This window comes from Ovis aries, chromosome 3 (assembly GCF_016772045.2).
Source record: "Ovis aries strain OAR_USU_Benz2616 breed Rambouillet chromosome 3, ARS-UI_Ramb_v3.0, whole genome shotgun sequence".
Lineage (NCBI taxonomy): Eukaryota > Metazoa > Chordata > Mammalia > Artiodactyla > Bovidae > Ovis > Ovis aries.
In genome coordinates this window covers 173,915,372-173,926,841 of record NC_056056.1, presented here as the reverse complement: position 1 = coordinate 173,926,841, position 11,470 = coordinate 173,915,372, and the positions used below count along the sequence as shown (strand labels likewise).

General features: G+C 46.4%; 1 protein-coding gene and 1 long non-coding RNA gene across 5 annotated transcripts in view; one reads left to right on the top strand and one right to left on the bottom strand.

Annotated features, from left to right (window-relative positions):
• Positions 1 to 462: 462 nt before the first annotated feature.
• The window catches only part of CHST11 (carbohydrate sulfotransferase 11), a 267,079-nt gene continuing 256,071 nt past the window's right edge, over positions 463 to 11,470 (bottom strand). For all 4 annotated transcript variants that reach the window (XM_042247160.2, XM_027967677.3, XM_042247161.2 and 1 more), the window contains one exon: positions 463 to 5,533. In XM_042247160.2, coding sequence (XP_042103094.1) covers positions 4,679 to 5,533 — 855 coding nt within the window. In that variant the 3' untranslated portion in view covers positions 463 to 4,678. The remainder of the gene's footprint in view (positions 5,534 to 11,470) is intronic.
• LOC121819144 (uncharacterized) overlaps positions 5,962 to 11,470 on the top strand; it is a 28,480-nt gene continuing 22,971 nt past the window's right edge. The window contains exon 1 of the long non-coding RNA XR_006059378.2: positions 5,962 to 8,831. This is a non-coding gene — a long non-coding RNA (uncharacterized LOC121819144). The remainder of the gene's footprint in view (positions 8,832 to 11,470) is intronic.

Below are 11,470 nucleotides of genomic sequence, written 5' to 3'. Positions count from 1 at the left end.
TTAGCAGTGGCATGTGGGGTATAGTTCCCAACTAGGGACTGAACCAGGACCTCTGCATTGGAAGTGCAGAGTCATAGCCCCTGGACCACCAGGGACGTCCCAAGTGCCACAACTCTGAAGGCATGTTAACCCATATTGGAATATCGGCTCTGCCATCAACGCCCTTTAGCCCTCCAGGGCCTGTTTCCTTATTTTTCACAGGGATGGTAGTCTATACGATCAGGGTGGGCCTTTTAATGCATTCCTCTACAGGAATGAAGCTTCTGTTCTGTTTATCCACTAAACAGACAGGGTTTGGGTCTGTGGAGGCCAAGGCTGCCAGCGGGGTCAGCGTCTCTGTCTCTCCCTTTCTATCCTCTGATACACACGAGCAGGGCCCCCCACATGCTAAGGAGCACAGCCCACCCCACCCCTATAGTCCTATGTCGATGAGCCATGAACAAACCATACACAGAGAGAAGCTTCTTTTTTTCTTCAATTTAATTGAAGTTACTTAGAAAAATAATCAGGCTTGAATGGCTTTTCCTGGAAGAAGATTCATGAACATTTTCACGCTTTTGTTGGCAATGTGGAATTCAGCTTTCTTGAACAGCACAGTAAGATACAGGGAGAGTTTTCTACAAGCCCTCTACTGCATACAACTATGTTAAAAAAAAAAAAAAATCACACTCCACAGATGTTAAATTATAGGTCCATACGCCATACTGAGCTTGCTCATAAGAAAACAGTACGGGCCGCCCCTCTGTGCCTCACAAAGTGTAACAGACTGAAATTCGCCTGTTAACGGCCGAGAGTCAAGCTGGTTGTAGAAGATCCTGCCGCCTGTTCGTAGGGTCCAGTTGGCTGTGGTGGAAAAAAGCTGGAGGAAATACTGGCTGTGGGGACTTTGTGGGAGTGATGTCAGTCCTGCTGACACAAAGGGGAAAGGGACTCTGGTCCCCAGGATCGCACAGAACAGGGCAGCTCAGATCACGTGTGTGTATGTGGAGGAGAGGGCTGGGCTGTGAGACATCTGCTCTGAGCCCCACTCACCAGGGACACAGTCCCTTAGCATCTGGCTAGCTTAGAATCAGGACTTTTGCAATCACTAGCTCAGCACTGGTCCAGACCCCACCAGCTAAGCTTTTGTTTTGGGAATTTTCTACCAGCAGGGATTGGACCCTGGTGCTTCCACACCTTTGCCACCAGGACACTGGTCTGATGAAGTTTCCACTGTCCACTGCCATCCTATGCCATCCATGTGAAAAGGCAAGACAGTGAAACTCACCTGGTGGACAGGTGGGAAGGAAGGTTTCCCTCTGAGACACCATAGGTCAGCAGACTGTCCTTTTTCCCAGACCAGCTGGGGAGGCAGAGATGGGAGAGGGTCTGGAGCATCTGCAGGAATTCAAACCCTGTGGCTAATAGAGTTGTCCAACCAAAGGGACAGGTTAAGCAGGAAAGTCCTTGTAAATGCTACTCTGTACCTGGTTTTGAAGACAAGGCAGCACCTTTGAAAAGTCGCTGGGAGATGGGACACCTGCCTGTACTTTTCTCCAGCTAAGCATGCAACAGAAAGCATGTTCAGTTTTCTTTTTTTAAAAAAAAAAAGGAACAAAAGAACCAAGAATTTTTATTTTCCAGGCACGTTTTCACCTATGGATTCTTTTTAACCAAGGACACAGAGTTCTTTCTACATTCTGCAAAAATGGTTGAATCTGTTTTTTTTTTAAGTTTTTATGGCATTAGAAAATAAACTATGAACACAAAACAGGAGGAGAAAGAGCCCTTCGTGGTTGAACCACACGCCCTATGGTCCTGAAGGACACTCCTTCTCACTAGAGGGAGAAGATGGACGAAAGAAGGCATCATAGCTGATCAAAAATGGACGAGACACAGAAACACAAAGCTTGGGAAATCTACGTGAATTTCCACTTAGAAAAACAAAAAGGACATAGTGAAGAATTCCAAACTATAGAATTGAAGAAGCACTCGTTAAGGGTTGAGCAGTCAGCTTGCATTGAGCAATCTTAAGCTAGAATGCTGGGGGTCTAGCTGAGTCTTTATGTCCCCTCCCTCCTTTCTGTCCACACCACCCAAGATTTCTCTGCTCCCTGCAGCAGGGAGGGAACTGTGGCCCATGTAATATCCAGAATTAGAACCATTGTACGTAGGCAAAAATTGAATTCATTTGGTAAAGTACCGTCACTGCTATAATAAATCAGGTGGGCACAGTGGTGTTGCTTTATTGTTGCTGCGTTTTGGATATTTTTGGAGGGGAGGGGTGAGGGAAGCAGTTTTTATCCTAGAAGACCTCAGATGTGCTAAAACAACCTAACCAAAGCCTACACAGAGCAATGCTAGCCCTGTGAGATAGTCTATAACATACAGCACCCTGCTCATGGAAAGTCAGGAAATGCCACGGACTCAATCAATCAGTGATGTTCCTGGGGATTCACAACACACAGCACACAATCAAGGCTCTGAAAAGTCCTGCAGAAAGGAAATGGACTTAGCTTTGTTTCCCAAAGACACTTGACCACAAAACCCTTATTTTGCATCACACCAACTCGTGTCTGGGGAGAACCTGTGTTCTCTGAAGCACGTTATCAGGAAATGCCAGAAACCTCTTTTATCAGTAGAAGCTTTGTCTCTGAGGACAGTTTCCCCTGCCTGGTCATAGGGTCCAGGAATAATAATACCAGAGAGAGTTGAAGTCTGTCCCTCTACTTGCATACATCTCTATCCATCAAGGGTATGGTCGCTGTGCCCTTTGCAAAGGGGAGAGAGAGCTTGGAAGAAGGTATACGACATTTTATAAATAGCTTCGGCCACCCTCTCCAGTGCATGCCTCACTCACATTCAGTAAAATAATTTTCTCAGTGAGACATGGCAGCTGTTGCTCACTGAGCTGGCTGTGAGCTTGCTGATACAGTTTTAATAGTTTCTGTGAATAAATTATTCATTTTTTGTTTGTTCAGAATACTCTCACCTCTGTGCTATACACTGAATCAAAAAAACAAAAAGCAAAACTCACCCCCACCCCACCCCCTATGATTAGCACTATCATTATTATATACAGTCTCTGCTACCAACTCATTTACTGGCTATAAGAGGGAGGTGGCTCAAACTTCAACCATGGCCTCGGAAATGAGAAGCGTGCGCAGGCGTTAATTAGCAAGAAACAGGAAATGGAATGTTTCCAGCCTTCCAGAGGAAAGGGGCATGAATTACCATCCCAGAAGGCGGTCCTTGCTGCTCACTGCTGATGGTCTCAAAGGCGCTGATGGTCTCTTGGCCTCTGGAGGACATGGGAGAGGGTATGCCTGTGCCTGTGTGTACAAACAGTCTGCCTCTGACCTTCACCAGGAGTAGAAACGCCAGGCCATTGCAAATCCTCCGATGTCCGAGTCCTGCCACAAAATTTCAATCTTTTTTACATGGCAAAGAATAGAAAACAACACTTCTAGGCGGAGACCTGAATGCTCGGCTGGAAATGACAGGAGGAGGTGGTTGGCGAATATCTCCCTTTCCCTCAACAAGGCAGACATCACTAATCAGTTACAGCATTCTTCCATGCTGTGCCTGGCAAATCTCTTCTGGGGCTTAAAGGCAAATATTACCAATAAACTGGAATGGGCACATGACAGGGAATTGGTCACCTTTTGTGTTAGGCATAGAGCTTGGACTACTCAAATGGCCTGCTTCAAGCATGTGGTTTTCAAATTGGGCCATATAAAATGTGAATTTGTAGGTATCTGATCCTCCTGGGGTTATCCATGAAGAGCCCAAACCTCACACTAAGTCCACGGATACCAGGGGTTTGCTAATTGTCGAGCTGGATACTCTGTGTCTATGTAAAGCTTCTTGAGGGCTGAGACTATTGGTTTTGTTCAACGCTCTACCCACAGGGTCTAGAATTAGGCCTAGCACATAGTAGTTGCTCAATAAATACTTGTTGAATGTAAAGCAACAGCCATTTCACCTTCATCACAACTGGCACTGCCAGTTAAACATTTCTGTACAAAAGCCTATTCTACCAGATTGCTAATTCTGGTGGGGGGAAAAAACCACAATCAGCTTTCTCCTTGGGATTAAAAAAAAAATCACTTTTCTTTAGCATGACATGACTGAAATCAGTCCCTTGCAAAGGTGGCTCTATTTATTTCCAGCAGAATTTTAAGACTGGTGGCATCAATGGACAGCACAATGGTTATCACAGTGACTCTGAGCGGTTAGTAAGGAGAACATTCATGCCCCTGCAGGAGCTGTTTGCAAGCACAGAATGAAAACATAGATTTCTTTGGAAAAGACATTAAAATCTTGTTGCCCCCCCCAAAGAAATCTATACAGAGACCATGTTTAAATAACTATAAATAACTTAATTAGCATTTATGGAATGCACAATTCATGGAATTCACCAGAACACAAAGAAACCTCTGAGACAGTGTCATGGGATTCACGTCTAAAAAAACAAGGACACCCATCCTAGTCCCCTGCCAAGACAGCCGTCCTTCCCTAGTAAGGATTTTAAATAATTCTCACCATGCTGCTCGCAGCATCAATCCCCAAAGAAATATTAATTTACAAAATAACCCAATATCCATATAATTCTTTTTGACAAATAAAAATCTTAAATTAAAAAAAGCACGACTCTCTCTCCCCTCTCCCCGCCCACACCCTCCCCCCCCCCCAACCTTCATTCCAATTTCAGGTAGCTTGGCACTGAGTAATTGAACATTAAAAAATCGAGTTTGTAGACTTCGTACAGCTGCGTCTGGTGCTCCGAGCTGATGTTCTGGAAGAACTCCGTGGTCATTTCATCAGTAGTTCTCGTGGACTTGGCATAGGTGGGGAACTTCAGGTAGCTGCCCACGCCCGCCAGCTGCAGGACGTAATTGGAATCCTCCTCCAGCGTCTCGTACTTGCCCACGAGGTCGTAGTGGATGTGGCACGGGTGGCACAGCGAGTACACCGTCTGCCAGTGCTCGTTGAAGGGCTCCTCGCGCTGGGTGTGAGGGTCGATGAGATACGCCACGAACTCCTCGAACTTGACGTCGTCGCCCTTGCGCAGCGCCTCCTGCGTGGCGTTCTTGCGCTGCCGCTTGATGATCTTGGTGCCGTAGCGCTTGTGGAAGGAGGTGTTGTACTTCTGCGTGAACTTGTTCCGGTAGGCGGACACCAGCCTCTCAAAGGGCTCCCGCACGAACAGGAACTTCATGTAGCTTTTCAAGCGGTGGTTGATCTCCGGGATGCTGTACTGGTTGAGGGTCTTCAGGTTGGCCGAGACGTGCGCCTCGTTGGCCGGGATCTGCATGGGGTCGCTGTACTTGCCGCGGCCGGTCAGGACCATCATGAGCCGCTTCCAGTTGGTGCACGCCACCTTGGGCACGTAGCAATAGATGAGCTCGTGGTCCTCATCCACCACCAGGTGCTTCAGGTCGCTGGGGGTCAGCACCCGCCGCTTGCGGCTCGTGGCGCTGTTGGCCCGGCAGGTGTCGGTGACCTGGTCCCGCCGCATCTGATGCAGGACCGCAGTGCTGGAGAGCTCCAACTGCAGGGGAGACGAAAGAGGGATAAGAGATCAGTACTTGGTGTGGGATGTTGATACGGGACCACCATCCACAACCACGATGGCCAACGTGGGCCACCAAGGCTGCCACTGCCAACCTAGATGGCCTGTCTCCATTTCCAGCTCTCTATCAGCTGTCAGGACTGTGCTGGTTCTCCGTTCCACTGAACTTCCTCTGGAGAGTAATAATAATGATCAACTCTGTAACTTGCCCATCACCCTCTACATCCCAGGCATTGTACCAGAGCTTCATATATAGAGTTTTTCTTTTCTTGAAAAGCTTGAACCATTATTGATTTATTGAACATCAAATAGCTTGCCACCATGCCAGGTAACATGCTGCTAGTCACCAGGGTTGCAGTCATGAAAAAGTACAAGGTAACTGCCCTTATCGAGCTGAAAGTCCAGCTGGAGAGAAAAGGAAACTGAGGTTCAAAGAGGTTGCTACTAGCTTGAGACCACATAGTAAGAGTCACTATTCAAACTCAGGTCTTCCTGGCAACCAAAGCTACCCCCTTTCCACTCTAATCTGATGTCCAGTCCTCCCATATTCTTGACTAAGGCAGGACAGAAGCCTAGAGTTCTGGAATTGGATTGATCTATCTCAAAGCAAGAGGATTCCATTTTTCTACAAGCCTATCACTGTGCACACCTGTCGCTTTTTGCTTCCTCAGTACCAGTGTCTTGATTCTCCTCTGGGAACCTCCTTTCCTTCATTCTCTGCTCCCTGCCCTCTCAAGCTGCTGAGCTGAGAGAATGCAGCCTGGAGCTTGGGGACAGAGAGGAGGGCTGCCATGCAGGGAGCACCAGACTGGAAATGAAGGGGGCTGAGCAAAGATGAGCAGAGAGACAGGGGGATGTATTTCCAGGGACATCATCTGAATACCCAGGTCCATATGTTGTTGAAACCAGACCCCCAAATTCTGGGCTTTGGGGTTACATTAGTCAGTATATTTGCTTTGGTGCATAAGGCAGTCTGTCTGGGTTATATCATTTGGAAGCAAAATATGTGGGTATTTACATGTATTACCTTTGAGCTTTTCCTCTCTGCCACATTCATCTACTGAGCCACCGATCCATCCACTCAAATTATGTTGTGAGGTCTGTCCCCTCCAGGCTGGACTGGGGGTGGCCTAGAGTTGGGAATGCAGAGGGATCAGGGAACTCCCTCCTCTAAACCGAATCAGTAGAGCGAAGGGCCTGAGTGGCATACAGGAAGCTGACCTTGCATTTCCAACTCTGAACCATAGTCTGTACAATTCATTTTAGAACATCCATGGGGCAATTGGGAAGGGCTTATATTAGGGACCTCAGAATGTGACCTTATTTGGAAATAAGTTTTTTAAAAAATACTTATTTGGCTGCGTCGGGTCTTAGTTGTGGCACTTGGGATCGCTTCGCTTCCAGGATCTTTAGTTGTGGCAGGCGTGAGTGCTAAGTCACTTCAGTTGTGTCTGACTCTTTGTGACCCTATGGACTGTGACCCTATGTGACCCACCAGGCTCCTCTGTCCATGGGATTCTTCAGGCAAGAATGCTGGGGTGGGTTGCCATTCCCTTCTCCAGGGGATATTCCCAACCCAGGGATTGAACCCACGTCTCTCATGTCTCCTGCATAGGCAGGAGGGTTCTTTACCACTAGCACCACCTGGGAAGCCCAGTTGTGGCATAAAACCTCATAGCTGCAGCATGTGGGATCTAGTTCCCTGACTGGGGATTGAACCTGAGACCCCTGCATTGGGACTGTGTAGTCTTAACCACTGGATCACCAGGGGAGTTCCTGGAAATAGGTTTTTGGGTTTTTTTTTTAGATGCAATTCAACTGAAGTCATACTGAGTTAAGGTGGTTTCTAGTCCAACGACTAGTGTCCTTACCAGGAGAGAACACAGAGACTCAAACACACAGAGAGAAGGCCATGTGATGGCAGAGGCTGGAGTAATGTGTCTACCAGCTAAGAGATGCTCAGGATTGGCAGCCGCAACCAGAAGTGCGTGAGGGAAAGGAAGGGTGTGTCCCAGAGCCATCAGAGAGGACGGCCCTGCTGACACCTTGATTTTAAAACTCCAGCCTCCAGAGCTGTAACAGAAAATTCCTGTTACTTTAAGCCAGTGAATTTGTGCTACTTTGTTTTGGCAGTCTTAGGGAATTAATACAGGAGCCAAGCCTTCAGCCTATGACTTTGAGCAAATTGATATAAAATATAAGTGTATAAGAGTGGGTAATGTTATACATGATCATATTTTTACATAGAAGAGTAAGAAAAGAGTATTGGAGCACTAAGTAGAAAGTGGCTGCTGCTGCTGCTGCTAATTCGCTTCAGTCATGTCCGACTCTGTGCGACCCCATAGACGGCAGCCCAACAGGCTCTTCTGTCCCTGGGATTCTCCAGGCAAGAATACTGGAGTGGATTGCCATTTCCTTCTCCAAGTAGAAAGTGGGTGAGACCTGAAATCAGAAGACCTATGCAAGACCCTTAACTTTTTAAGCCTTGGTTCTCTTATTTGCAAAGTCGGAACAGTGCCACCTACCCTGCAGGGATGTAGATTAAATCAAAGTATGGTTCAGCATTTAGAAAATAAGATCAGGTCTAGTTTAGGTACAAAGTATGGTACCCAGGGGCAATTCATTCTTTATGAAAGAAGAAAAAAATTAAAAATACGAGGCCAGAACTTTCAAATACAAATTTCACCAGCTCTGATTTTTGTTGCAGGCCAACCCTAGGTCATGAAGTTCAATTCATATTTATTTTGAACAGTAAAACTCTGACTTTTGCACATCCTGACTTCTGAGCAGATGTACTCATCACCTTAAGAAGAGCATTCATGCCACTTGAAAAAACAAATAGAACTGTTCTAAAAGAAATAGAAGGAAAAGGAGAGGGAAAGGGTGCATCAATTTTGTCCATTTAAATCACTACTGGACAGGTTTGAAGGCGTGAATGGCCAAATGAGCAGAGAAACGGGGGCACTTCCTACTTTCCCCTCAGTTGTTTTCAGTTGGAGACAATTGTACGGCTGGCTGACTCCCCAGGGAGGCAGTGTGTCAGCTAATACTGCACTCAGGACCACGAAGCCATGAAGAATGGAAACTATGCCATGGCGGCGTTTTACGTCCAGTTGCAGAGACAGAAAATAACTCAGAGGGGCTTTGAAATGTGGTATTTGCGGTTTCTTTCTTTTCCATTTCCTCCTCCGCCACGGCAGTCTAGGTGGCAAATGGCGCACCTGCTCAATGAGGCAGCGGTTCCCCTCAGGAGGACTTGCGGGCACAGATCAAGAGAGTAAGTATAGTCTCAATCCTGAGACACATTCGCAATTCCTTCTGAGAGGAAAAAACTCACCCAGGCCTTTAGTGTTGGATTTTTAAAATGAAATATTTTGTTTTTATTTAAACTTATATGGCTGCGCGCGGTCACTGTTGCTGCGCTCGGGTTTTCGCTCGTGATGGGGGCTGCTCTGTAGCTGTGCTGTGCAGGCGCCTCACTGCAGTGGCTTCCCCTGTTGCAGAGCACGGACCCGGTAGTTGTGGCACAGAGGCTTAGTCGCCCTGTGGCACATGGGATCTTCCCGGACCAGGGATCAAACCTGTGTCCCCTGCATTAGTGGCAGAGTCTCAACCACTGGACCACCAGAGAGGTTCTTAACTTCTTATTTGAAAATGATTTCAGGCTAGTGTAGATTTATTAAGAGTATAATGTATAATTTATTAAAAGTATAATGGTACTAAAGTATGCACAAATATAAAAGTAGGTAGATGAGACCAAACATTCAAATGATGGATGATGATGTTTTACTGGAACCAGGGCCCTGCCTGAAACATACAAGGTCTGCTCGGGGCTGGTGCACTGGGATGACCCAGAGGGATGGTACAGGGAGGGAAGTGGGAGGAGGGTTCAGGATGGGGAACACGTGTACACCTGTGGCAGATTCATGTTGATGTATGGCAAAACCAATACAATAAAGTAATTAGCCTCCAATTAAAATAAATAAATTTATATTAAAAAAACATATAAGGTACTTGCTGTCTGTGCTGGGACAGCATCTTTGCAGTGTGGCATTCCTCCACTATATGCCACTCAACACTCCCACCACTTTCTCATTCCTAGTTACTATAAATTCCAGCACCCTGTAATATCACTTGACCTTTACTAGGTCCAAATACATCATTTCTGTATTTTCTGTCTCTGCCCATTTCTAATGAGCCCAAGACAATAAAAATGGAGCTACACAGTACCACCACGGCCATCAATGAACACACGTGCCATCATTTCACATGGCAGGACTAGGTAAGGAGGGGTGGCCCAGGGATAATCCAGAAATGCTTTAACTTTTTCAAAAACACAAATAAGAGTACAAAATAAAAATTTAAATTAATTCTTAGAACTTGGATCCCTGGGAGCTCTATCTGTGGACCCCTTGAACCTTGGTTTAAGAAACCTGGATTAAGGAGAGCCCTGGACGGGTCAGAGGGAGTAGAGGAATGCTTTGCCATCACGGTCAGGATGGAGCAGGAGAGATTTCGGATAGTGGCCTGGGCTGTTGCAGTTATCTCCACACTTGTTAGCAGGACCAACAGCAGGTTAGAAGTTGTAATCAGATAAACCACTGTTTCTAACCTTAAAGAAAATGCAGATCTGGTTATGTCATTTCCACACTTGTATCCTAAGCAGTTTCACAGCAGCTTTTGTAATGGTCCCAACTCTTCAGCAACTAATAACATTCTCTGAGTATCAGTTTGGGATCTAGTCAAGGGACCTACAGCTCTGGGACATCAGGAAAACGAGGGAGTAAAGAGCATTCTCTGGGGGAACAGTTCACTCCCCTGTAACAGACAGAAAACATGTGTCTTCTCCAACCATGTTTTATCAATTTTACAAAGAAGGTTTGTTGTGCTGATAATTATCTGAGCTGCGAGATCAATCTCTAGCTCTTTAACTCCCTTTATCTCCCCTCTTTGTTTTTCTTTTCTCAAAAGTATTTGTACAAAGGACAGATGTGTGGTATAAAATTGAAATAGGAAAAAAAGAGGGCTGTGATTAAGGATCTCCTTTGGTGGTGGGCTTCCTTGTAGCAGGGACGAAATGGGAAATGTGATTAAATCTCATTGCTTTTATTCTCAGAAAGGAGAACCATTCCAATTGTTTAGGGCAGAAAATGTACACAGTCTTTATAATTTGTTTTTGGCTATGCTGGGTCTTCATTGCTGCTCGGGCTTCTCTCTAGTTGCAGGGAGCAGGGACTACTCTTTAGCTGCACGGGTGTCTCATTGCAGTGGCTTTTCTTATTGTGGAGTACGGGCTCTAGAGCACAAAGGCCTCCGTATGTAGCACGTGGGCTCAGCAGTTGAAGCTCCTGGGCTCTAGAGCACAAGCTTAATGGCTGTGGCTCATAGGTTTAGTTCTCTGCAGCCTGTGGGATTTGACCAGGGATTGAACCTGCGCCTCCTGCATTGGCAGGCAGATGCTTGACCACTGAGCCACCAGGGAAGTTCAGAAAATGTACACAACCTTAAGGGACTCAGAAATTTGACTCGAGGAGGGAGACTGTGGGATTCAGTCTGCCCATGTTGGCATATTCAGAGGGTCACTTTCTTTACCAGACACTAGTATCATGCCTCACTACCACCTGTGTCTACAGGGTGTTCCAGCATTCACAGAGCATGTTTACACACCGTCCCCTGTAAAGGTCCCATTGGGACTCTTCCAGACCCTATTAAAAGGAGGTTTACATTTAGCAGACCAGCCCAAGCTTCCAGCCATGTATCATCTTTTTCTGGGCTGGCTCCTGCCAGGTATTAACAATACTTCACATGAATGGTTCTCAACCCCGAGTATGCATGGTAGTCAGCCACAGGGCTTGTTGAAACACAGTTTGCTGGTTCGCACCCCGAGTTGCTAAGTCAGCAGGTCTGGGACAGGGC